Source organism: Pongo abelii, chromosome 10 (assembly GCF_028885655.2).
Source record: "Pongo abelii isolate AG06213 chromosome 10, NHGRI_mPonAbe1-v2.0_pri, whole genome shotgun sequence".
Taxonomy (NCBI): domain Eukaryota; kingdom Metazoa; phylum Chordata; class Mammalia; order Primates; family Hominidae; genus Pongo; species Pongo abelii.
In genome coordinates, this window is record NC_071995.2 from 42,829,399 (window position 1) to 42,856,295 (window position 26,897).

A 26,897-nucleotide genomic window follows, 5' to 3' on the forward strand; every position below is an offset into this window, starting at 1 on the left:
CATAGTCAAATGTGTAAATCCTTTGTACAAATAATCGATAAGATAATTTATTAGAGAATGTAATAGCCAATATAACACTTAATCTTGAGTAAATGAATAATTTGTGAAGGACTTCATGACTTTTTAAGAAATTTATAATCACATGGTAGATTTAGATCAATGCTTTGGGTAATTTCCGAATGTAAAATAATAAAAATATAATAGGATGAATTCTTGAAGTTTGGAATATAAAAGGCATGATTGATGCTGTGAAATCATGGTTTTTATTGTTTTTAAATTTTATTTATTTATTTATTTTTTGCACTTTAGCACTTTATTCCCTGAAGTTAGGAGGTGCTGCTCAGCAGCCATCATACCACCTCATCAGATTCCAGCCTGTGGACCTCTTCTAAAGCGTCCAGTATGGCCAGCTGCTTCTCCATGGCAGGGAGGTAAAGGCTGAGGTCCCTCTGCATCCCAATACTGAAAGCTTCTTTCTGGTGGTCACCTTCCTTTATGGTTAACACAGCCACAAAATCTTCATAGGATAGAGTTGACCTTAAAGCTAACGCAAAAACCACTCGAAATACCCAGCCATTGTGTTGCCGCAATGTTTTACCATATGCGTTATTCAGGGCTGTCTGGATATCCTTTTCCCCATTTTTCACTTCTGTCAAAAATCCCTTCAAAAATTTGAGACCTCTCTTCAGCCACAAGAGGGCTTCAGTCGCTGAGTTCCTAACCTGGGCTACATCCGCCTCCACTTCGTGCAGCACTATCTTCTGGAGAGTGGTAAACTCTTCTTTGTTGGTTATATACTTCTGATTTACTTTCTTAATATTTCCAACAAGATCCATCTTAACAGGAGCAAACACTGTAGGGCCAAGTTTGTCTAATACTGGAACCACAGCATAGCATGATGCCAAGAATGCTTCTGCGGGAATGCCACTGTCTTCCAGAAGTTCAATGTCACTAAAGCTTGTGTTCATGGTACTAAAGAAAGTTGGGATAACTTCTTTGCCTTCCTCCCAGAGGCATTCTGGAGAGCAACTTGAGTCTGATCCAGACTGAGTCGAGTTACTGTCAAGATTTTTCAGGTTTTCCATTCCATCTTCCTTCATTATTTCACCTTGGACTGTTACATTATCATCTGTATTTTCCTCACTTGATGTGCTGCAGTCTATCTCTGCAGATTTCAAATAAAAGGAATTCTTATTTTTCATTAGGATTTCTTCCTCACCATTTATTTCCATATTTAAAGATCCATTTTCACAAGTGCTCAACTCCATTTGCCTTTCCAATGAATTACGAATTGGTATAATAGGATGTTTCATCTTGCTGGACTTGAGCATGGCCAGCTGCGGTGATCCTGGTGGAGTGCGGTAGAGCAGCTCGGAGGTGAAGGCTGCATTTGCGATCTGCATGCATTCTTCCAAGGTCTTCAGAAAAGTATTACAGGTTGATTTCAGCAAAGTTCCCACATCAATTCCCTCCTCAGAATTGGACACACCAGTTGTGGTCACTTCTTTTGTTTTATCTACTTGCTGAACAAGGAGGTCACAGCAGAGTCTTAATTCTGACATTTTGGTTTTCAAGTTTTCAGCAAACTCTTTCTCCTTCTGGGTCCTACTGTCAGTCAGGCAAGCCTTGGCTGATCCCAGGGCCACCAGCCACTGCTATCTTTCAGCCACACTTCTGGACTTCAGGTAGAAATACTGTTCCCTGGGGATTATCAGGTCCACGCATGTATTATCTACAGAATGAAGTTGAATTTCACAGACTGCCATTTGTATGCTCCCTTTGCAACCTTTTCAGGCATCTTCAGGAGAATCATAATAGGACAATATTCCCCCACAGAGAAGGAACCATCGAGGCTGCCAACTGCTCAGATAGTTTGGCCACTTGTACAGCACCCCCTCCATGGCGCCCACGGCCACTTGGCCCGTGCCCACCGGCCCCCTCACTGCCCAAGGCCCCAGGAGGCGAGGAGCACCAGCAGCAGGGCCATCACCCGGCGCTGCCCAGATGCCCACTCCCAGCACCCGGGCCTGGTGTGGGGACGCCCAGCCCGCCTCATCCTTGGCCCGGGGTAAATCATTGTTTTTAATTACACTTTCTTTAACTGTTGAATTATGTCTGCCTTCTAAATGCCAATATTTCTAATTTGAAAAATCCCCCTCATACCCACCTCTTATTATTTAAAACAAAAACAAAACTCTATGTTTATTTTTCATATTTTTCAGTGAGGGCATCTGTGTAGTGGTATATGTGAACTGGTATAAGGACTTGCTCCCGGCTGGGCACGGTGGCTCATGCCTGTAATCCCAGCACTTTGGGAGGCCGAGGTGGGTGGATCACAAGGTCACGAGATTGAGACCATCCTGGCCAACATGGTGAAACCCTGTCTCTACTAAAAATACAAAAATTAGTTGGGTGTGGTGGCGTGCACCTGTAGTCCCAGCTACTCTGGGGAGGCTGAGGCAGGAGAATCGCTTGAACCTGGGAGGCAGAGGATGCAGTGAGCAGAGATGGCGTCATTGCACCCCAGCCTGGCAGCCTGGCAACAGAGCCAGACTCCATCTCAAAAAAAAAAAAGAACTTGCTCCCTACTACTGAAATGAATCAGAATGGCCTAGAGTTCTTAGAGTGAGATGCCTGCTGAGCACCCAGAAGCACTGCCAAGAGTGATTGTGCCTTTAATGCGTCTCCAAGCACCACAGTTTGGCTCTCAGCTTAGCAGGTGTAGAAACTCAATTTAACCCACGTATCTAGATAGCCTCTTGTGGACTCATATTAACCAAGTCATCTTAGATTGATGTATAAATCAGAAAACCAATTAATTAAGTTGCACTGGAAAATACGTACTTTTTTTGGTATAAAATAACTTATTTACATAATTTTTTTATATATATATAACATAATGGCTAATATGTACCTTTTTTATCTAAGCATTTCTAAGGTTCATGTAGCCAGAGACTGGTCAAATGTTGGTGCCCACTGTGACTAAGGTACCTGGCACACTGCTTTGCACATAGGAGCTATTTAATAAATGTTGGGAGAAAAGCTGAGTGTTGGGAGAGAAGCTGAGGCAGGGCTTGAATGTCTGACATAATATAAAAAAGTCTTGAAACATGTCTGGGATCCAGGGTCTAAAACCCCTCGTGGCCTTTGGAACACCAAGCTCTGTGCCAAAGGGTGGAAGGCTACCCTGATGCACTATAATCTAAGCCCAGGGCATAAAACCCCTCGTGGCTTGGAAAGAATCCAGGGCTCATGGCCTCTGGAATGTGTCTAGACTGGCTGGCTCCTTGCTCCCTGCTCTCCCAGGATCTATTGTATCTTGAGTTAAAAGAACCTGCTCTCCATTATCTCAACTAGCAGAGCATATGCTAAACCGTCACAGCTGTAAATCATGTGCTTAATGCAATACTCCCTTTCAACCCCACATTCTCACCACCTGTTTCTTTGTTTGATCACCAATAAATAGTCTGGGCTTCCAGGGCTCGGGGACTTCACAGCCTCCATACTCGCATTGGCCCCCTAGACCCACTTTCTCTCTCAAACTGTCTTTTCTCATTCCTTTCACTCTTCCAGACTTCGTCGTCCCCAAAATCTGGTGTTGGGTCCGATCACCCCAACAATAGATGCTAAAAAAGAAAAAAAAAATTAAGAAACAACAACAACAAAATGGAGTAAGACTAAGTGAAATGCTGTTGAAATCCGAAGTGCTTAGTATTCCATCCCACCTTCTTAAAGAACATACATATGATAATTAATATTAGTTTTTCAGATTCTGTATTTTTTCTTGAGAAAAAAAATTGGATTCTTCTAGACTCCTTGATTGTCAGTCTTCTTGATTCTCTTTATAACTCAGTCTTACTTTAGAGATAATAGATTCTAACTGATGAAGTATCATCTTTTCCAGTTAAAAATCTTCAACCCTACCTCTCAGAAACTTAACCCTGGTAAGCTTATTCAAACTTCCCAAGTCTCCCTAGTATCTATTAATAGACAATACCTTTCTTCTTTGAGGTAATCTCTCTAAATTCAGAGACCCCCTTCTTCACCTGCATTTGTCATCTATAAAGAGCAACTGAAAGAATAGCTAATGCTCAATTTTAGTGGTTAATACATGTTAACATATATTTTCCCCTTCGGGGAAAAGAGCAATCCCATATCAATGGCTGGCACCCCAAGTGAGAAGGCACGAGAAAGAGGAAAGAAAAAGAAAGAAAGAGAGAAAGAGAGAGAGAGAGAAGAAAGAATGAATGAATGAACGCATTCTGGTGGCAGAGTAGGAAGCTTGGGCCCACCTCAAACCAGCCCACAGACACAGCAATTCAGCAACAATTCATGGACAAATTCCTTTGTGAGAAATCAGAAATGAATTGAAAGACTTCTGCATGCCAGGAGACTATGAAACCAACTCACTGAAACTATTAGGGAGATTCAAGACACCCTCTTGCTACAGACACTGCCCTGGCACAGTGCCATACAATCAAGAAGAGACCCACTAGCTCCAAGTTTCACCTAGAGGATAAAAGGGGTTGGTTCACAGCACCCTAACTCTTTCTAAGGGGGCTCCAGAAAGGACTTGCTTCTGTTTTTCCAGTCTTGGAACTCTGAAAGATTTGGCACAGTCTAACCACCTGGAGGAAAATGGATACAGTGACTTGGGCTGGTAGATGTCATTGTTCCTCTCCCCTGCTCAGCACAGAGCAAGCTTATGAGAATGCCAGCATTTAGCCTCTCCTGAGGAGGGAAAGAATTGGTCCATGTGTCCAGTACCATAACTCCTCCAGGCCTTCCCAAAGAACTTGCATCTGTCTCACCAGTCCTGAAGCTGTAATGGGTTCAGTACAATCTAGTCACCTGGAGGAGAGAAGTAACAGTAGCTCTGGCTAGTAGATGCCATAGCTCTCCCCTACCCATGGCTTAGCACAGGGCAAATAGGCAAAACAGAGCTAACTGCTTCTTCTTGGGGAGGGAAGGAGTTGGAAGAGACCCTCATAATCTATGACTAGGCTGACTGGTGGGGGTCTTCACCTTTACCATGCCAGTTTATGAAGACTGAGAGAGGTACCCGCTTTGTCTAACATGTAGACACAACACAGTGGGTCAAGAAAAATGAAGCACCAGGCAAAGATGTTCCAAACAATGGGACAAAATAAATCTTCAGAAAATGACCTAATGAAACAGTTATTTAACTTGTCTGACAGAGAATTAAAAATAGCTCTCATGAAGATGCTCATTGAGGTTAAGAGAAACAATGCATGAACAAAATGAGAATTTCAAGGAAGAGGTAGAAAATATTTAAAAGCATCAAGAGAAATATAACAGATATGAAGCTGAAGAACACAAATGACCTGAAAAATTCACTAGAGGGGTTCAGCAGCATACTAGATCAAGCAGAAGAAAGGATCAGTGAACTCAAAGACAGGTCACTGGTAATAATTCCTTCAGAGGAGCAAAAAGAAAAAAGAATGAAAAAGTAAAAGTAAGCCTAAGAGAATTACAGAACACCATTAAGCAGACCAAATATGTATTGTGAGAGTTTCAAAAGCAGAAGAAAGAGAGAAAGAATGAGAAAACTTATTCAAAGAAATAACAACTGACAGCTTCTCAAATCTGAGAAGTTTTTCAGATTCTGTATTTTTTCTTGAGAAAAAAAATTGGATTCTTCTAGATTCCTTGATTGTCAGTCTTCTTGATTCTCTTTATAACTCAGTCTTACTTTAGAGATAATAGATTCTAACTGATGAAGTATCAACTTTTCCAGTTAAAAATCTTCAACCCTACCTCTCAGAAACTTAACCCTGGTAAGCTTATTCAAACTTCCCAAGTCTCCCTAGTATCTATTAATAGACAATACCTGAGGAAGGGAATGAACATCCAAATCCAAGAAATCCAAAGGGATGCCAAATATGAACCTAGGGAAATCCATGGGCCAGGCACAGTGACTCACTCCTGTAATCTCAGCACTTTGGGAGGCCAAGGCGGGCAGATCATTTGAGTTCAGGAGTTCGTGAGAAGCCTGACCAACATGATGAAACCCCATCTCTACTAAAAATACAAAAAGTAGCTGGGCATGGTGGCGGGTGCCTGTAATCCCAGCTACTTGGGAGGCTGAGGCACGAGAATCACTTGAAACTGAGAGGCAGTGGTTGCAGTGAGCCAAGATCATTCCACTGCACTTGAGCCTAGGCAACAGAGCAAGACTTCAACTCAAAAAAAAAAAAAAAAAAAAAAAAAAAGGAAAAAAAGAAGAAAGAAAGAGAAGAAAAAGAAAAAAAAAGAAATCCACACTAAAATGCATTATAATCGAATTGTCAAAAGTCAAAGACAATACCAATTTTGAAAGCAGCAAGAGAAACAATTTGTCACATACAAGGGGTCCTCCAGTAGATTATCAGCAGATTTTTCAGCAGAAACCTCACAAGCCAAAAGGGAGTAGGATGATATATTTGAAGTACTGAAAGAAGAAAACCTGCCAACAAAGAATACCATACCCAGAAAAACTCTCCTTCAAAAATGAAAGAGAGAAAGCAGAAACCTCACAAGCCAAAAGGGAGTGGGATGATATATTCGAAGTACTAAAGAAGAAAGCCTGCCAGCCAAGAATACCATACCCAGAAAAACTCTCCTTCAAAAATGAAAGCGAGATAAAGACTTTCCCAGACAAACAAAAGCTGAAGTTCATCACCACTAGACCTACCTTAAAATAAATGCTTTAAAAAGTTCTTCAAGTTGAAACAAAAGGCCACTAAGCAGTAACTCAATAGCAGAAGAGTGTGAAATGTATTGGCAGAGGAGGCATAACTTATAGCTTGTTACTGGCAACACACAATTTGCCATCTGCTATAATTTCTGACCACTGATCTGCTTTTACCTGATATAAAAGATGTTTGTGGGCTGGACACAGTGGCTCACACTTGTAATCCCAGCATTTTAGGAGGCCAAGGCGAGTGGATCACTTGAGATCAGGAGTTCAAGACCAGCCTGGTCAACATGGTGAAACCCTGTCTGTACTAAAAATACAAAATTAGCCGGGCATGGTGGTGGGTGCCTGAAATCTCAGCTACTTGGGAGGCTGAGACAGGAGAATCACTTGAACCTGGGAGATGGAGGTTGCAGTGAGCCGAGATGGTGCCACTGCACTCCAATATAGGTGACAGAGAGAAACTCTGTCTCATACTAATGATAATAATAATAATAATAAATAAAAGATGTTTGTGAGCAGGAAAAAGACCTCATCTTTCTATCATCAGTTTCTATCAACTCAAAGTTCCAACTGAAAAGATAATGCAACTAACTAAGCATACCATGTAGCAGCTAACTGAAGGACAATGACTAAAATATCTTACTGGGTTTCTGATTGTTTAAAAGTTATTACCCAAGAAGAGCCCATTTTGTAGGATAACAAATGTAGAACAATTCAAGTGTTGCACTGCTGTTGCCATTCATATTTAGCTTGGAGATAACAAGACACACAAAAATAACACTCCTCTGTCTGTATTTATCCTGCAATCATATGTGCCTAATTAAACTGTATTCAGAACTATGCATGTAAATCATGATAAATCTTTCAGATCCAAATTAAGGTAATGGGATAGTCCTGGTCCCAAAGCCAAATTTAAAATCTAGGTCCATATCCAATTAGAAAAGATCCTCAGTGCTTTTCCCAGGTCATTTTATAATACTGGAACCATAGAGATTTTGACACAACATATTTGACTTTGCCTCCTTAGAGTTTCTAGAGTGACAAAGCAATTGTTTTCTTTTGTTTTGTTTTTTGAGATGGAGTCTTGCTGTTGCCCCGGCTGGAGTGCAGTGGTGTGATCTCGGCTCACTGCAATCTCTGCCTCCAGGATTGAAGTGATTCTCCTGCCTCATTCTCCCAAGTAGCTGGGACTACAGGCTTCTGCCACCACACCAGGCTAATTTTTTTTTTTTTTTTTTTTTGAGGTGGAGTCTTGCTCTGTCACCAGGCTAGAGTGCACTGGCATGATCTTGGCTCACTGCCATCTCCGCCTCCTAGGTTCAAGCAATTCTCCTGCCTCAGCCTCCCCAGTAGCTGGGACTACAGGCATACACAACCACACTTAGCTAATGTTTTGTATTTTTAGTAGAGACGGGGTTTCAGCATGTTGGCCAGGATGCTCTCTATCTCTTGACCTCATGATCCACCCGCCTCAGCCTCCGAAAGTGCTGGGATTCCCCCGGCCTAATTTTAGTATTTTTTGTAGAGACAAGGTTTTACCATGTTGGCCAGGCTGGTCTCGAACTGCTGACCTCAAGTGATCTGCCTGCCTCCACCCCCAAAGTGCTGGGATTAGAGGCATGAGCCACCGTGCTTGGCCCAATTGTTTTTTAATTTGATGATGAGGAGTCTTCTGATATTTAGACCCCTACTCAGTATAACACCAAGAAAATCCCAGAGGAAAGAATCTTGATTAAAAGGTTATGTTTAACATAATAATCAAACAGTAATAATATTTATTTCTGAGAAAGTAAACTCAAATACCAGGGTTAGGGTGGCAGGATAATTTATTTTCATGGCATATCTTTTTACCCTGTTTAAATAGTTTAATATGATACATATTAATTTTCAGAAATAATGATCATGGACTTTTCAAATAGTATGGCAAAAAAGAAAAATAACTTCTTATATTCAATTTCCATATTTCTATATTTGAAACAAACTGCTACTTTTTACTTCAGAATTATGCATATGTCTTGAGAATAAAGATCTCATCCTGTCTGACTTTTGGGGCCCAGGGTTGTATAACAGTTTTCTATATGAGGAAGTTATAAAGTCAAATAAGTCCCTCATTCTAATTTTTGGCCCAAACCAGGACCATGTATACCCAAAACAAAGAACTACATAACTGACAGCTCAAGACTTCCACGGTTGCTGGTTGATCAGTCACCTGAACAACTCAGAACTCTGCTTAGAAAGTAGACAGTAAACACAAGATCACAATGGTGTCCAATGGGTGATGCCAAGAAATATTGTGGGCTTTATCCTGCCCTGGGTCACAGCCTCAAACACAATATTGAGTTGCAAGCATAATGTAAGTCCAGGGTGGAAGCATGCACAGAAGTCAGACCTCCTCTCTTTGCTTTCTTTTCTAGCAAATGCCTAGGGAAATTTTCCTTCTTAAGGCTATTACTATTATCTTTATTATTAATGCTAAAATAACAATGTTGAGAATTATAATCATTGTGATGATGCTAATAATGACTAGTATTAATCAGAAGTCTGTTCTGGCCAAGTCCTTTTCTAGTATTTTAAATATATTTTCTCATTTAACTTTCAGAACAACTCTATGAAGTTTTATTTTTTTCATTACACAAATGAGGAAATTGTGGCCTAGTGAGTTACATAACTTGCTTAAGATCTCACAGCAACTAAGTGGCATAACCCATGCTGAACTTTTAGATTGTTTGACTACAGAGTCTAGTTTCTTTCTTTTTTTTCCTTGAGACAAAGAGTCTCATTCCATCATCCAGGCTGGAGTGCAGTGGCACAATCTTGGCTCACTGCAATCTCCACCTCCCAGGTTCAAGCAATTCTCCTGCCTCAGCCTCCCAAGTAGCGGGGATAACAGGCGCATGCCACCACACCCGGCTAATTTTTGTATTTTTAGTAGAGACAGGGTTTCACCACATTGACCACTCTGGTCTCGAACTCCTGACCTCAAGTGATCCACCTACCTCAGCCTCCCAAAGTGCTGGGATTACAGGTGTGAGCCACCACACCCGGCCAACTCCAGAGTCTATTTTCTTAACTTGTACTTTTAGCCATTCTAATCTTCAATCCCAGTAGTGAAATTAGTTGCATAATGCATGCCAACAAGAGAATCCGAGCTCTTTAGATTTCTAAAAATCTCATTAGATTGTTTTTACATTTACTTTTCGGTCAATCTTGAATTATCTAAGGGAAGATATGTATATCTAGCCCTCTTGGGTTACCTACATTATTGCTTTGCTAATTTTTGTTTATCCCTTAGGATTCATGTCCTATCCTATCAGGGAAGGGGGGAAACCAGAAGAGCTAGAAGATAGATCAGTCAATTGTGTTACAATAACAGCTTTGAGTACAGCTGAGAGGCTTTGAAACTAACACATAAAATTAAGCTTCAGGATTATCTGCTTCTTTAGTACTTCATTCATCTGGATATAATGAGATGAGTCAGCCAGTAGCCAAATCCCACTTAACAATTGTAATGTAAGTATTAAAAGAAAAACTTTACATATTATACTTCTGCCATTGTTGCCCAAATAATTTTGCATAATTTATGTTTTCTTTTTATGGTTGGAATTCTCAAATATAATTTATGAATAGCATTTAATTGCTATTAAATTATAAAGGCAAGCTAATATATTAATTACTTTCATATCTATTTTTTCCTCTTTTGCTTTACTATAATTTTTCAGAAACTAGCCATATTAATAATCCAAAAGTTATGCGGACAAATCAGAATCTGTCTCATATGTAATGATTTCTAGACATGATAATCCACAATTTCCCTTGATATTTCTTTCCTGAATTTTTCAGTACTCATTGAAGGAATTGCTCTCTCATATCTAAATCCTATTCCTGTGGATGAGACGCATTTCTTACTGCTCCATCCCTGGGAGAAAAAGAGTAGCTTGCCATAGGAACAGGGAAGGGTTACTTTATATACTATGAAATGTTCTGAGTTTTATATATGTGGAAAAGATCCAGAAATTAAATTTTAATAAGCCTCCAGATTTGGGCAGCAATCAAAGGTTTTCTCTATAGCAGCAATTACACACATCACTGATCTGAGATCAAATATTTATGTCTTCTCCTACATGCTAGAGAACTAGCATTTTGCTAGTTACTGTTATTACCAGGGCAATTCAATAGAGGGCAAAAGAGACTAGAAATGTCATTTCGCATTGGAAATTGTAAGAAAAAGCAATAACAAGCCTGGAAAAGATTAAATGCAATTGGAAATGAGTCTAAACCGAAATAAAATACTGTATTTTAGTAGATTTTAGTAGGGCTATAATTTTAACTTCTACTAAAAAACTGTCGTTTTGCCTATCGCTGAAAAGAAGACACAAAAGAAGACAAAACCTGATGCTACCAGGAAACAAAAGCTCTTCCCCATTTCCTAAAAGTACTTTCTTTTCTAGAAGTATATTGTTTGAAGGAGACTCTTCCATTATGCCTTGGGGAAAATGTAACCATTTTTTAAAAAATGAAATATAAATTATTCTCCCCTTTGGAAAAACTTTGTTTCCTTTGGTGTTGTTAACATAGAAAGCAGTGACAGAATAATTTCTGCTCATTGCAGGACCCCATCAAACAATACCAATGTCTCATTTACCTTAAAGGACTAGAGTTTGCTTTGCATTGCCAGCAATATCACCACCACCATTATCACCACATTATCAGTTGCTATACTGTAATATCTTTGGGTGTGCAATCTTGCAGTAAATGCTCCTGCACCAGGTACTTTTCCAGAACTATTATAGAGCTACCTTTGAAGAATTTGTGATTTAGGAACTTACACTAAATTATTATATCCCCATCTTAGATGACTTTATTTCTTTTCTGTTCATATTTCTGGTGATTTTCGTTGATTTCAAAGAAGCTATAAAATTCTGTTATTTATTCTCAGTGGGTTCCAAATACACAACCCAACTGGCCTCTCTGGGACCTCCACCTCCACTGGGGCCTCTAAACTAGGAATGGCTGCAGTAAGGATATGGTCCTTGGATGAAGTGCTTGTATAATCCAGATCAGCAGGCAGGGCTCGGCAAGAAAAGGGAACTGGTCATGGATGGCAGGCAGTTCTAAACGAATGGCCTGCCTGGCCAGAATTCAGAAGAGGGAGAGAACACTGGGTCTACCTGAGTCTGGAAAGGCTTCACGGAGAAGGATCTTGAAGGAGGGATAAAGTTCACAGGGGGCTAAGAGTGGAGGAAAGTTGATCTCCAGATGATGTAAACGTGAAGATGATGTAATGTGAAGTAATGGGTAGATGGAAGGGGCAAGGAATGTTCAGGAAGCTGTAAAGAGACCTGTCTGGCTATGGTAGTGTTTACGAAGACAAGAAGTAGGAGGTAAGGGTGAACAAGCAGGTTGTAGCCGGCCTTGAATGGCAGGCTCAGAGATCTGAATTTCATTCTCCATTCATGTGGGAGTTGCTGAAGATTTCTGAAACAGGGAAGTGACAGGATGAAAGTGCTGTTCAAAAAAGATGAATGCGGAAGCTAAATGATAGGGCCCAACTCCCCATCTCTCTGGGAGGGTTAGAAGCTTAAATTTGACAAATGCCAATTAGCAAACCCAGATGGATTTCACATAGATCCATTCCCCTTCCAGCTTTTTATGATTTTTCACTTCCCTAACTCTGCTCAAGCCCTTGCCATGCCCCCTTCCTACTCCCTCATTCTCCCTTTGAAAAGCCCCATCACCAGCCACCCAGCCTGCCAGCTCATGCCTGTATTCCCAGCACTTTGGGAGGCTGAGGTGGGTGAATCACCTGAAGCCAGGAGTTTGAGACCAGCCCGGCCAACATGGTGAAACCCTATCTCTACTAAAAATACAAAAATTAGCTGGGCATGGCAGCGCACACCTGTAATCCCAACTACTCGGGAGGCTAAGGCAGGAGAACCACCTGAACTCAGGAAACGGAGGTTGCAGTGAGCCGAGATCGCACCAATGCACTCCGGCCTGGGTAACAGAGTGAGACTCTGTCTAAAAAAATAAAAAAGAAAAGGAAAAACAAAAGAAAAGCCCCATCACCTCTGTACAACTTGGGGTGGAGTTCAACTCTTCCTCACTGTCAGTAGTTATTAAATAAAATCTGTTTTACCATTTTAACTGATGTGTGGCTGTTTTTCTTTGACAGAGGCCTGAGGTTTAAACAATTTGAGGAACCTTCTTCAAGAAAAGGAGTACAAAATCACAAATACAAAACTAAATATGTGGCTTTGGAAGGGGCATATGCAAATGAGGGCCCCTGAGCATAAGCAACCTTAGCTTCCTGATAAATCTTCATCTGGTTGACCAGATAGACAAGGTGTCTGCTTTCTTGAAGCTTAGGTTCTAGAGGGAGTGGAGAGGAGATATAGGCAATAAGCAAGTACACAAATGGGAATTTTTAGAGAATAATAATTACTCTGAAGCAAGTAAACTGGCATGGTAGAGTGGGGAGGAGGAGAAGAGAACAAGAAGAGCTCTGCTTTCAGGCATGGTGGCTCACGCCTGTAATCCTAGCACTTTGGGAGGCCAAGGCAGTGGATGACCTGAGGTCAGGAGTTCGAGACAAGCCCAGTCAACATGGCAAAATCCTGTCTCTACAAAAATACAAAAATTAGCGGGGCACAATGGCGTGTGCCTGTAGTCCCAGCTACTTGGGAGGCTGAGGCAGGGGAATTGCTTGAACCCAGGAGGCAGAGGGTGCAGTGAGCCAAGATCGCACCACTGCACTACAGCCTGGACAACAAAGCAATACGGTCTCAAAAACAAAAATAAAAAATAAAAAAGAAGAGATCTGCTTCCACTGGGCTGTCTGGGTAGGTCAACTGCATTCCAGGCAGATAGTATGTCTGAGAGACAGGTATAAGCCATATGGCAGGACATACCAAGTGGAATAGAACATGAGGTCCAGGATGTTAGGCAGGAGACAGACCATGTAGGGCCTTGTAGGCTACTGTGAGGTTCAGAAGCTGGATTTAGTTTTAAGCATTTTGGTGATCTATTGCTACATAACAAACTATCTCAAAACTTGGTATTTTAATGCAATTACCATTTGATTATTTCTCACAATTCTGTGAGTTGACAGGCTCAGCTGCGTGGTTCTTCTGCTTTGTGTGATGTCAGCTGGGGCCACAGTTAGTTGAGGGTTCCACTAAACTGGACAGTCAAGATGGCTCAGTCACTTTTCTAGCACCTTGGCTGAGATGACTAGACTGCAGGACTCTGCTGGACATTGGCACAACTTGACTCTCTCTCTCTCTCTCTCCATGTTGTTTCAGAGTCTCTCTAATGCAAAGATATCCAATCTTTCGGCTTCCCTGGGCCACACTGGAAGAAGAAGAATTGTCTTGGGCAAAACATAAAATACACTAACAGAAATGATAGCTGATGAACTAAAATAAAAAAAATCACAAAAAAATCTCATAATGTTTTAAGAAAGTTTACAAATTTGTGTTGGGCCACATTCAAAGTTGCAGGCTGCATGTTGCCTGCAGGCTGTGGGTTGGACAAGCTTGCTCTAATGTGATCTCTCCAAGATACATAGACCTCTCATATGAAAGCTCACGGAATCTAAAAGTGCAAAAGTAGAAGCTGCTGAGGCTTCTTAAAGCTTCAGCTTTAAAATTGGCACAGTATCACTTCTGTGTTCTATTGGCTGAAGTGAGTGACAGCACTCAGATTAAATGAGGGAGGTGAACACATGAGCATGTGAATATGGAGAGACATGGTTCACTGGAGGCCAGCTATCACAGAAGCCACTTACTTTTTAAAAGACCACTCTGGTTGTGGAGTATGAACTGCAATGTTAAATTAGCTTAACAATAACCCATGTTGGGCACAGTGGCTCACGCCTATAATCCCAGCACTTTGGGAGGCCGAGGCAGGTGGATCGCCTGAAGTCAGGAGTTCGAGACCAGCCTGACCAATATAGTGAAACCCCATCTCTACTAAAAATACAAAAATTAGCCAGGCACGGTGGTGAGACAGGAGAATTGCTTGAACCCAGGAGGCGGAGATTGCAGCGATCCAAGATTGCGCCATTGCACTCCAGCCTGGGCGACAGAGCAAGGCTCCATCTCAAACAAAACAAAACAAAACAAAACAAAAACAATAACCCACAACGCTAGAACCAACTTGGGGATGAATTGCAGTGAGACAAGAATAGAAATAGAGGTCAGTTAGAAGGCAATGGTAATACTCCAGGTAAGATGTGGTGATTGCTTGAACTATGGTGGTAGCTGTGGATATGGAAAGAAATAGATAAACTTGAGGATGGGATGAGAAGGTATATTCACCCAATAGTAATTAATGTCTGGCATATGTTAAAATAAAAAGTAGAGTAAGGCATTAGGACTGTAGTCATCAGGCAGCTATTAAAGATTTCTTGATGGGGAAATTAATAGAAGGAAAGTCATGTTTTAAGAAGATTTATGTGGGAGCAGAGTACAGAGTGGATTCTGGTAGAAACAGAGCACAAGAGAGGAAGAAAGTCCTGAGGTAGGAGACAAGTTAGCAAGTCCATTCTTCCCATGATCCAAGGATTAGACACTAAGTCCTAAACCATAGTGATAGCAGACAATATAGAAAGGATGAGAAGCCACAAGATGTGAGAAACATCATGAAGGCAGTGTTGACAGTACTTAGTGACTGCTTTGATGTGGAGATCAGGAAAAGAAAGGACATTCTTTAGGGAAAAGAAGAAATTAGTGATGGGTCCAGCAATCAGGATTAATTTACCAAGGTTCCAAGCCAGGGTGGTGGAGATAGCTGGTACCACTGACAGAACTAGGAAGGTTAGGAGAGGGAACTGGCTTTGGAGAAAAATATAACATGTTCTCTGCCACACCTGTTGCTTTTGGTAGGGTCATTTAAATAGAAACACTAAGTCAGAAATGCCTTAGAAATACAAGGGTGGGGCCAGGCGTGGTGGTTCACACCTGTAATTCTAGCAATTTGGAAGGCTGAGGTGAGATGATTGCTTGAGTCCAGGAGTTCGAGACCAGCCTGGGCAACATAGCGAGACCCCATCTTTAAGAAAAATTTAAAAACTAGCCGAGTATGGTGGCACATGCCTGTAAGTCCCAGGTACTTGGGAGTCTGAGGTGAGAGGATTACTTCAGCCCAGGAGTTCAAGGTTGCATGCCACTGTACTCCAGCCTGGGTGACAGAGTGAGACCCAGTCTCAAAGAAAAAAAAAAGGAAGAAAGAAGGAATATAAGATTGGACCTCATGGGAGAGCCATAGAGGTAGATCCATCGTAATGTACATAGAGGTGCAGGTTGAAGCAATGAGAGAGAACAGCCCTAGCAGGAATGGGCTGTTGAGGGACAGAGAGAACAGAGAGTCAAGGGCAAAATGTTTTCAAAGTTCAGATGTGAAAAAATGAGAGGATAGGAATGGTTGGTAGACTCAAAGGCTGCAGGCTGGGTGTGGTGGCACATGCCTATAATCCCAGCACTTTGAGGCCAAGGTGGGTGGATCACTTGAGGCCAGGAGTTTAAGACCAGTCTGGCCAACACAGTGAAACCCCCATCTCTACTAAAAATACAAAAATTAGCCAGGCATGGTGGCTCACACCTGTAGTCCCAGCTAGTTGGGAGGCTGAGGCAGGAGAATTGCTTGAATCTAGGAGGTGGAGGCTGCTGTGAGCCGAGATCGCACCATTGCACTCCAGCCTGGGCAATAGAGTGAGACTCCATGTCAAAAAAAAAAAAAAAAAAAAAAAAAAGCATCAAAGAATCAATGATAAAAGCATTGAATTTGGTAACTACATGTTTTCTGAGACAGGGCCTCACTCTGTCACCCAGGCTGGAGTGCAGTGGCATGATCTTGGCTCACTGCAACCTCAACCTCCTGGGCTCAAGTGATCCTCCCACCTCAGCCTGATCTTTAGTAAGCTTTCAGAAAGCATTTGGAGTGACTGCAGCAAAGATCAAGTAGATAAGATTTCAGGGACAAAGAAAAAGTGAAAGAAGGGGAAAGGGTTTGTGTCGACTGGGGTCCAGACAACTATGCTTTAGTGATTGCGTACAGAAGGAAAGAAAAAGTGTATATTTTACCATAAGAAGCCCAGCTATAAAGGAACCCATGGGCTTGGGTTATCCATTAGACCTATGCATCACTCTATATAATAATTTACTTATAAAGATGAGAAAAATAAACAAAAACAAGCAAAGCTTGTGACATAGAAACAGTAGTTTAAAATAGACATGGTTTTTTTTCCTGCTCTGAAATAGAAAGAGTTCCCCCAACCTCTGCCTTTTTTGAAGAAACTGATCACTAGCTGAGTGTGATAGCACATACCTGTAGTCCCAGCTACTCAGGAGACCAAGGTGGGAGGATTGCTTGAAGCCAAGAGTTTGTGGCCAGCCTGGGCAACAGAGCAAGACCCCATGTCTAAAACATTAAAAAAACAAAAAACAAAAACGAAAAAACAAAAAACTAGTTAATCACTGTTTCTTTGCCAAGAATATGAAAACATGGTTTATTCCTCCTTCAGCCTAACATATAGTTTCAAAGATCTCTGTTGGTAGGGGTTGGGTGGTGAGAAAGCTTTGAGAAAAAAGAAGACATTTTACTGTTTTCCTGACTAACTCTTCCTGCATTAGCTAACTTTAAGCAGATCTATAGCTTGCTGCACCATACAACTTTAAAAATATCTCCTGTTACAGATTTGGCAAGGACATGGCAGGTTTGGTTTCCTTCCCTCCTTCCCTCCCTCCCTCCCTCCCTCCCTTCTTCCCTCCTTCCTTTCTTCCCTTCCTCCCTCCCTCCCTCCTTCCCTCTTTCCCTTCTTCCCTCCTTCCCTCCCTCTTTCCCTTCCTTTTTCTTTCTCTTTTCTTTTCCTTCCTTCCTTCCTTCCTTTCTTTCTTTTTCTTTCTTTCTCTCTCTCTCCCTCTTTCTTTAAGTGGCTATATTTTTTTCTCTAGCTTATATAACTTTTACATAAGTAGTTCATATCAGTCACAATGCCAGGCTGCTAGAAGTTTAAGATGTTTTCAAGAAAAGTGGAGAAAAAATTGGCATCTATAGGAAAAAAAAATTTTAATACCCCCACATTTTTGGGAACTTGACACACAATTCCAACTGTTTGTTCCTAAACTATGCCAATGAAATTTTTTTATTTATTATTTTACATTGCAGACAGACAGATAACAGAACCAGAGTTCTCTAGCTCTTGTGTCTAAGAGGTAGTGACATGGCATTGGATTCAAGCAAATCTGAGTTTAAATTCCTGCTTCATCACTTACTAGCTATGCCAGAGACACTAACTGTTATAGTGTTCATTGTGACCTTATGTTTACTAATTAGTAGAATCTCCTAAGTTTCAGCTAGGCACATCAGTACTCAGCCATAAGCTACATTTCCCAGCCTCCCTTGCAGCTAGATGGGGCCATGCAGCTAAGTTCAGGTTAGCAGGATGTAATTTGAAAGGATTTCCACAATTTGGGGGCATCTACTTTGAGACAAAGCTACTTGCCTTGAATATTGTCTTTCCCCCTTCCCATAGGCTGAAACATGACTATGATGGTGACCTAGCTTTGGCCATGCAGGAGATGACAGTGGCAAGAGAAAGAAAATCTGGGTTTCAGATCGACATCATGGAGCAGAGCTGCTCCAACAACCTGAAATGCATGCTCACAGTGGCCTATTAAGAGGGACAGAAATATAAACATTAATGAATGAAGCCACTATATTTTGCAGTCTCTTTATTACAGCAGTTCAGACTATAACCTTGAAAATATCCTTGTTATGTGCCCTTTGTGTTTAACCCCTCAGAACCTCAGTTTCCTCTTCTGTAAACTGGGGTTGAAGACTAAATGAGAAAACCAGAACCTCACACAAGAGGTGCCCAATGAATACAGCTGATCCACCAACAAGATTCCCCACTAAATCTCCAGTGTCTAGCACAGTGCCCAGCACATACTATGCCCTCAATAAATATTTATTGAAATAACAACTACTCAGCCACAGGCCAGTCAGAGTGGAAGTTGTAAGTGCCCAGAAATCCTGACTGATAACACTCCTATTGTGAGGATTAATTGATGCCACATATGTGAAAGTCCTTAGCAAATGCATGACTCATACATAGTAGGCACTCAAATAAAAGTTTTCATCAGACTGTAAGCTTCTTGAGGATGAGTTCTGTGTCTTGTTCACCACTATGTCCCAAGTGAACAGCCCACAGTAAGAGTAAGTAAATATTTGTTGCATGAGGAGAACATTGATATACAATGGGTGAGCTATTTTTATCCCCATCACGTATCTTCTTCCCACAAAAAAGAAGGAAACTGACATACAAAAGTTAAGCAATTTGCCCAAGTTGACACAGCTTCTAAGTAGCATAGTAAAGACTTAAGCTAAGTTTACCCTTACTAGGTTCATATTTGGAGATCTTCTTATTTTCGACCTAGGTAGATATTCTTTTTTCTTTTTCCTTTTTTTTTTTTTTTTGAGACGGAGTTTCACTCTTGATCTTGTTGCCCAGACTGGAGTGCAATGGCATGATCTTGGCTCACTGCAACCTCCACTTCCCGGGTTCAAGCAATTCTTCTGCCTTAGCCTCCTGAGTAAGTGGGATTACAGGCGCCCGCCACCATGCCCGGCTAGTTTTTGTATTTTTAGTAGAGACGGGGTTTCACCATGTTGGTCAGGCTGGTCTCGAACTCCTGACCTCAGGTGATCTACCCGACTTGGCTTCCCAAAGTGCTGGGATTACAGGTGTGAGCCACCGTGCCTGGCCGATACTCTTTTTCTAGAGCAGAATTTAAGACAAGTATGAGGAGAGAATTGAAAAGAGGAAGCTGAGTTGGAATGTTTTCTCTCATTTCACAAATTTGCTTATCACATAATATGAGGGTATACTCAGTGCTTAGCAAATCTGTAAAATACCTAACCCTACAGCAGGGAACATTCTTCCCATTCCTTGCTTCTTAGAGGGCCTACACTGTTTAAAAGCATCTCCTTTCATTTTTTCCTCCTATTTATGTATAACTAGACCCTTTGGATTCCTATGGAAAAACAATTCAACAACTTTTTTTAAAGACTCATTGTTAAGTGACCAGATTAACAAATATTCAGCCTTTAGCCTTGGGTAGTATTTATATCATAGGATAAAAGAAGAAGCCACCAGCAGGGCTATCATGTTCTTACTCTAGCTGATTTGAAATGCCTTTTACACTTTCATCATAACTACCAAAACAATAGATGAGTCACTGATCCTCAGCAAGATAAGTCACTGTTCTTCAGCAAGAGGATAAGCAGAACTAGTTCTCCTATCAGGATGAAGGGCTAATTATAAATGGTTTGGTTAGAGTGGGCTTGAGGAAATGCTGATGGGGGGGTTCTTCTCCCTAGTGTATCCTCCCTCCCCCTTATCATTCTATAAACCATTACTACTTTTAGAGGTGTATTGTTTTTAACAACTGTCTGATAATGAAGATACTGGCTGATTAGGTTTTAAGGTAGATGCTTTTGCAGGGATATTTTTAAATTAAAAAAAAAAAACAAAACAGGTAAGGATGAAAAGTTCCAGGTGAGAACAATGGCCCCTTTATAGCCTTTTTCTCTGTTTAGATTCAGAAATGCTGTCTCTATGGTATCCCTGGACTGCTTGCTGGCCTTTGAAAAATGGAAACCTATAAGTGATCATCCTTCCATATTTCTTCTCGGGACCCACTCACCCCAATAAAATAAATTGATATTTATTTGTATTATATATTACATGTGTCCATGTGTTTGAGTGTATGTATTCCCAGGTTTAGAAAGTTTGTACAAGTATTACCTGTAATACTGTATTTGGTCTGAGACATCTATGAGGACATTTAATTTTTTTTCTGTCTTCATTCTTTCTTTTTAACCACTTTCTTCTCTTACCACTCATCAGTCTTTTTTTCTAACCTGATACACAAAGGTGGATATTGTTTAATGTGGCCATTTAGAAACCATGTCAGTTATCTTCCTGCCCTCTCTTCTGCCTCTGAATATGGGGAAGAAAGAGGCTCTGAAGGTTTGCTATCCTGAGTATAAATATATGGACTTTCCTTTGTGAGAAGCTGTAGCCATGAAAGACAGAATCTGCCTTCCATCCAAGGTGGTTCCCTGGGGCCATGATTGCCTTTCCACATGGATGCTTTACACCTATGTGGAAAACAAGGCCACTGACATTTACCCCAGTGGTGGTAAAATATATAGGTGAGGAAGACCTCTGCCCCATACAACCTTCCCTCACCTGAACTTCCTGTGAATTCTGAGGTCTGGACTAGGTCCTGATAGAAAAAAAAGAAAAAGGTCGAGCATGGTAGCACACACCTGTAATCCCAGCACTTTGGGAGGCTGAGGCAGGTGGATCACAATGTCAAGAGATCGAGATCATCCCGGCCAACATGGTGAAACCCCGTCTCTACTAAAAATACAAAAATTAGCTGGGCGTGGTGGCACGCGCCTGTAGTTGCAGCTACACGGGAGGCTGAGGCAGGAGAATCACTTGAACCCGGGAGGTGGATGTTGCAGTGAGCCGAGATCGTGTCACCGCATGCCAGCCTGGCGACAGAGCAAGACTCCGTCTAAGAAAAAAAAAAAAAAACTCTCTCAAAATAAAAAGGGAACAAAGGTGCATTTGAGAAGAGGGAGAATTTGGAGATGGACCAGGGTTTAAATTGTTGACTTAGTGAACAGAGGGGAAAAAATATTATGATGCTAGCAGCCTTTTCTGGAATTTCCAGACCTTTCGTAAAAATCCTAAGCCTTTTTTCTGTGTATGAGACATAGGAGTAGCAGGGAGGTGCAGGTAGGTGCAGCCAGGAGAGAAGAGGGAAAGGACGCAGATTTACGTCAGATTCCTTGTGAAGAAGCAACCATGTGACTTTCTTCCTTTCACATCCAGTTTTTTTTTGAGACAGAGTTTCACTCTTGTTGCCCAGGATGGAGTGCAATGGCACGATCTCGGCTCACTGCAGCCGCCGCCTCCTGGGTTCAAGAGATTCTCCTGCCTCAGCCTCCCGTGTAGCTGGGATTATAGGCATGCACCACCACACTCAGCTAATTTTGTATTTTTAGTAGAGATGGGGTTTCTCCATGTTGGTCAGGCTGGTGTCGAACTCCTGACCTCAGGTGATCCGCCCGCTTTGGCCTGCCAAAGTGCTGGGATTACAGGCATGAGCCACTACACCTGGCCTCACACCCAGTTTTAAAATATAGTCAATCTTCTGCTTGGAGGATGGAGGAGTTGTGATAGTACCAAGGGGCTAGTAAAACCAAATCAGGCTAAACATGGGTACAGCATGGATTTAAAATGAACTCCCTTAGTAATAATTACAATCTACACATAGAAAGATAATAATCATTCTCAAAAGTCATTCAAAAGTATAAAAACAATACATTAATGATTGTTTAGGAATACCATACCTTACATAAATTAGTAGGAGAAAAACTAACTATTGGTTTAAAAAAACAGTCCATTATAATTATGTTTTTTAAGCTGAGCTTTCATTTCTGGGATCGAAATGAAAACACAATAGCCCCATTGCCTGCACAGTTCTTTCCTGCACTCAACGGCAGGGTTAGAACCCACAACCCGCTCTCAGGCTCCTTCCCCACAGCAGTCAGAGACAGTGTCCCCGGCGGGAAGGGACATCACACATCTGATTGTCAATGCAGAGGTGGCCCCACTGTACAATTTGGTTCAACTTTGCCAGTAACAAAATAATGAATGGTTTCTCCGTTGCAATGGACTCCCAGGCTGCAAGTCATGTAACCTGAGCATGGCCAGATGAACCAAGTGTGCCCAATTTGTGCCCTGGAGCCAGCCAGAATGAAAAAGTCAACCATGTGCAGAACGTAGATACCAGGATCAAGAAATGGGGACCAAATTAAGAAGCAAGGGGTAACCTATTTTGTTGCAGTAGGAACTTAAAAACCAAGGACCCAACACCATTTTGTTGCATGACCCAATCAGATCATGCCTCCTTGCGTTTTCCTATCTCCCTCATAGTTACTCTCTGCCTATGAAACCTGCCCCTAGAACCAGCTCAGGGAGACAGATTTGATTGAGCATTGCTTCCTGGCTCCTTGCCGGACAAACTTGCAATAAAGATTTTTCTTTTCTTAAAAATTGGTGCCATAGTACTGGCTTCTGTGTGCATCAGGAAGCAAGCCTATTGCTCGGTAACAGTACTTTGCAGTAAGCACAATGTGGCATCCATGCATGGCTGCATTGTGCAGTCAAATGAGACAACTTCCTATGTGTTTACAGATTTTTAAGGCCAGGCGCGGTGGCTCATGCCTGTAATCCCAGCACTGTGGGAGGCCAAGGCAGGCGGATAACTTGAGGTTAGGAGTTCAAGACCAGCCTGGCCAACATGGCAAAACCCCATCTCTACTGAAAATACAAAAATTAGCTGGGTGTGGTGGCGTGCACCTGTAATCCCAGCTACTCAGGAGGCTGAGGCACGAGAATTGCTTGAACCTGGGAGGTGGAGGTTGCAGTGAACCAAGATAGTGCCACTGTACTCCAAAGTGAGACTATCTAAAAAGAAAAAAAAAAGATTAAAAAAAATTTTTTACACATATATATACATTGTAGAGTTTTTTAGCCTCTATTATCGAACATGGACTTTAGAAAGATCCTAGCATAGCATTTAATATTTCATATTCCGAAATTAAATGGAAAGAGAATTCCATGTTCATATAAATTTAAGAAATGCTTTGCTAAATTCAGGCAAACAGGATTCATTACAGGAGGGTTTCTGAGAGGCTTTGTGAATCCCAAAGAGAGGATATGGTGGGGGCATTTCCCAGTTATATTTGGCCACACATCGATTTCCTTCTCTCTCTCTCTCTCTTTTGGTGGTTGTTGTTTTCTTTTAATCAGGTCATGTCAAAGGACTAGAATTCCAAGGAGCAAACTAAAAGACTTCTTTAGAAGCTTAATATTTCATCAGTTCAACAAATGTTTCTGAAGCCATCTAGACAGCTTTTTTTTTTTTTTTTTTTTGAGACAGAGTTTCACTGTCATAGCCCAAGTTGGAGTGCAATGGCACGTCTCGGCTCACCGCAACCTCTGCCTCCCGAGTTCAAGCGATTCTCCTGCCTCAGCCTCCCTAGTAGCTGGGATTACAGGCATGTGCCACCATGCCGGCAAATCTTTCGTATTTTTAGTATAGACAGGGTTTCTCCGTGTTGGTCAGGCTGGTCTTGAACTCCCAATCTCAGGTAATCCGCCTGCCTCAGCCTCCAAAAGTGCTGGGATTACAGGCGTGAGCCACCATGCCCGGCCAATAGCATTTCTTATTAAGCCCTATTATGCACCAGGCACTGTTCTAGCTGTTGGGGATGCTGGGTTGAACAGACAAAGTCCTTGCCCTCAGTGAGCTTGCTTAGATTTACTCAACAAAGATAGGCAACAAACAGGTAAACAAGTAAGTCTCAAAATGCAGTGGAAAAAAAAGAAAAAGCCTAAGGTGACCCATTTGAGTCAACAGCTGAATGAGAAGGAATGGGAGCTCGTGAAGACCAGGAGGAATCTTTTGAGGAAACAGGAATGGTGAATGCCAAAGCTGTGAGATGGAAACCCATTTGGCATGCTCCTAGAAGCGAAAGACGACGGTGGCTGGAGAGGTAAGAGCAAGAGAAGAGTGAAAAGAGATGAAGGCAGGAGCCAGCAGGGCCAAGTGAAGAAGTCTGCTTATCGAGCTCAATGCGGCAATAGTCCACTGGAGCCTTTTCTTTTGGGTTTTTTTGTTTTTACTTTTTATTTTAAGGTACATTCCAAATTACAGAGAAGACGCAAGAATATGCAATGTTCCCTAATTGTTCCCATGTTCACCTACAAATCCACAGGATAGCCATCTAAACTAAGAAATTAATACTGATATAACCCTTTCATCTAAGAGATCCCATTCAATTTCTACAATTATCTTACTAATTTTCTGATAGGAAGGTTTTTTTCTCCTTTTTGTCCAGGATGCAATCTAGAATCATGGGTTGCATTTAATTGTCATATCTCTTTAATCTACTTCAGTCTGGAATAATTTCTCAGTCTTTCCCTGTCTTCTGCAACCTAGACCTTTTTTTTTCAAGAAAGCAGGCTAATTATTTTGTAGAAGACCCCTCAGTTTGGGTTTCTCTGTTTCCTTATGATTAGATTCAGGTTATGCCTTTATAATAGGAATCTGACAGAAGTTATGCTGATATTCTTCTCAGTATGACATATGAGACAGTATGTGATGTTACTTTGTCTCATTTCTAGTGATGTTACTTTGACTAATATCAGATTTGTTGTTTCTCAGATTCTTCCACTATAAAGTTATTATTTTTACCGTTGTAATGCATTATTTTGTGGGGGAAAAGCTTTGACACTATGTAAATGTCCCATTCCTCAATAAACGTTCACCTACTTGTTTTAGCATCCATTAGTGTTCTGTATTTGAATCCATCATTATCATGAAGTTGCCAAGTGGTGATATTTATCACTAGCATTCTAATGCAATAAAGACTTTTCTCTTTTTCCCTATTCATCATTCATTCATTTATATCTGTGTGGACTCATGGGCTTCTACTATATTATACTCAAGCGATCCTCCTGCCTCAGCCTCCCAAGTAGCTAGGACTACAGGTATATGCCAACATACCCAGCTAATTTATTTATTGTTTATTTTTTGTAGAGATGGGGCATCTTTCTCTGTTATCCACGCTAGTCTAAAACTCCTGGCCTCAGGTGATCCTCCTGCCTCAGCCTCCCACCTTCATCATTTTTTAAGCTCTTCCTTATTGTCTGGCCTATGAAAATGTTGCAGGCTCCTCTTGTGCATTTTCTGCCCAGTCCTGGAACCAGCCATTTCTCCCAGGAACCCAGTTCCTTTTAGCAACAAATGGTATTTAGGAACCAAGATCTGGGTGCTAAACGTAGTCATAGCTACAAGGTTTTTATTTCCATTACACCTTCTCATTGGACTGAAGTAGGAAATGCACAGATATAAACAACATATATATAAAACATATAATGCACAAACATATGTACATCTATCTCTATATCTACCTAACTAGGTATATATTTTAAAGTACCATGACTTCACCCTAATATCTCCAGTTCCAATCAAAATCACAAAATTTATTCTGGCCTTCTGCCTTCCCATATTTGCAGCTTATTTATGTACTTGCTCATAACTCCTCTCTGTAATCAGTCTTCTAACCTTACCACTGCTTCCTCAACCTTGGAAGCTGGCTCCATCCCCTCCTCAGCCACAGCCACTTCCTTAGCTCTGACTGCCCTCTTGGTCCCAGCTCTTCAGGCCCTGCCAGGTATGGCTATCTCAAAGGAAGAAGGCCAATGAATTTTTTTTTTTTAAGAAAAAAAATAAGGGAACAGAAGGGAACAAAAGATGAAGAGAAAGAGACACTGGAGAATTTGTTTCCCCTCTTTATTTTGTAAAATTTCAAACATAAAGAAAATAGAGGCTGGGCCCAGTGGCTCGCGCCTGTAATTCCAGCACTTTGGGATTTATAATATAATAAATAAATAATAGCAAAGAGATAGAATAGAGGGCTAGAGATCTGGTAGAGGAGAACTGGCCATTGAGCATGGAGGAAATCAGATAAGTGAGATGCTCCAGAAGCTCAGAGAAGAAGGGTTTCCAAGAGGAAACAGGATCACTTTTAAAATGTACCTACTATTTGCCAGGATTTTAATATTAAAAACAAAAAAAAAAACAAACAAAAAAACACCACCAGGCTGGGTGTGGTGGCTCATGCCTATAATCCCAGTGCTTTGGGAGGTCAAGACAGGAGGATCACTTGAGGCCAGGAGTTCAAGACCAGCCTGGCCAACTTCAGAAGATCCCATATCTACAAAAACAAACAAACAAACAAACAAAAACATTAGCCAGGCATGGTGGCTCATGCCTATAGTCTTAGCTACTTGGGAGGAGTTCAACACTACAGCGAACTATGATTGCACCATTGCACTCTAGCCTGGGTGACACAGCAAGACATGTCTCAGAAAACAAAACCAAACCAAACACTGAAAACTCTCAAGTGCTTCATATATTGAGTGAGAAATTCAAACAGGGTCACTTTTCTCAACAGAAAATACAGAGAATTAAAATGAAAGTAAGTAGGCATTAACGCTAAAGTGTATTAAATATTAGCATGGAAAAATACAGGATGTGCTGCAAGT

At 41.3% G+C, this 26,897-nt stretch overlaps 1 protein-coding gene across 1 annotated transcript in view; it reads right to left on the bottom strand.

Annotated features, from left to right (window-relative positions):
- Nucleotides 1-244: 244 nt before the first annotated feature.
- Nucleotides 245-26,897, bottom strand: part of LOC100446878 (pleckstrin homology domain-containing family A member 8-like) — a 42,880-nt gene continuing 16,227 nt past the window's right edge. The window contains 3 exon segments of the mRNA XM_063712128.1: nt 245-3,626; nt 13,773-14,050; nt 17,027-17,119. Coding sequence (XP_063568198.1) covers nt 351-1,901 — 1,551 coding nt within the window. The 5' untranslated portion in view covers nt 1,902-3,626; nt 13,773-14,050; nt 17,027-17,119 and the 3' untranslated portion in view covers nt 245-350.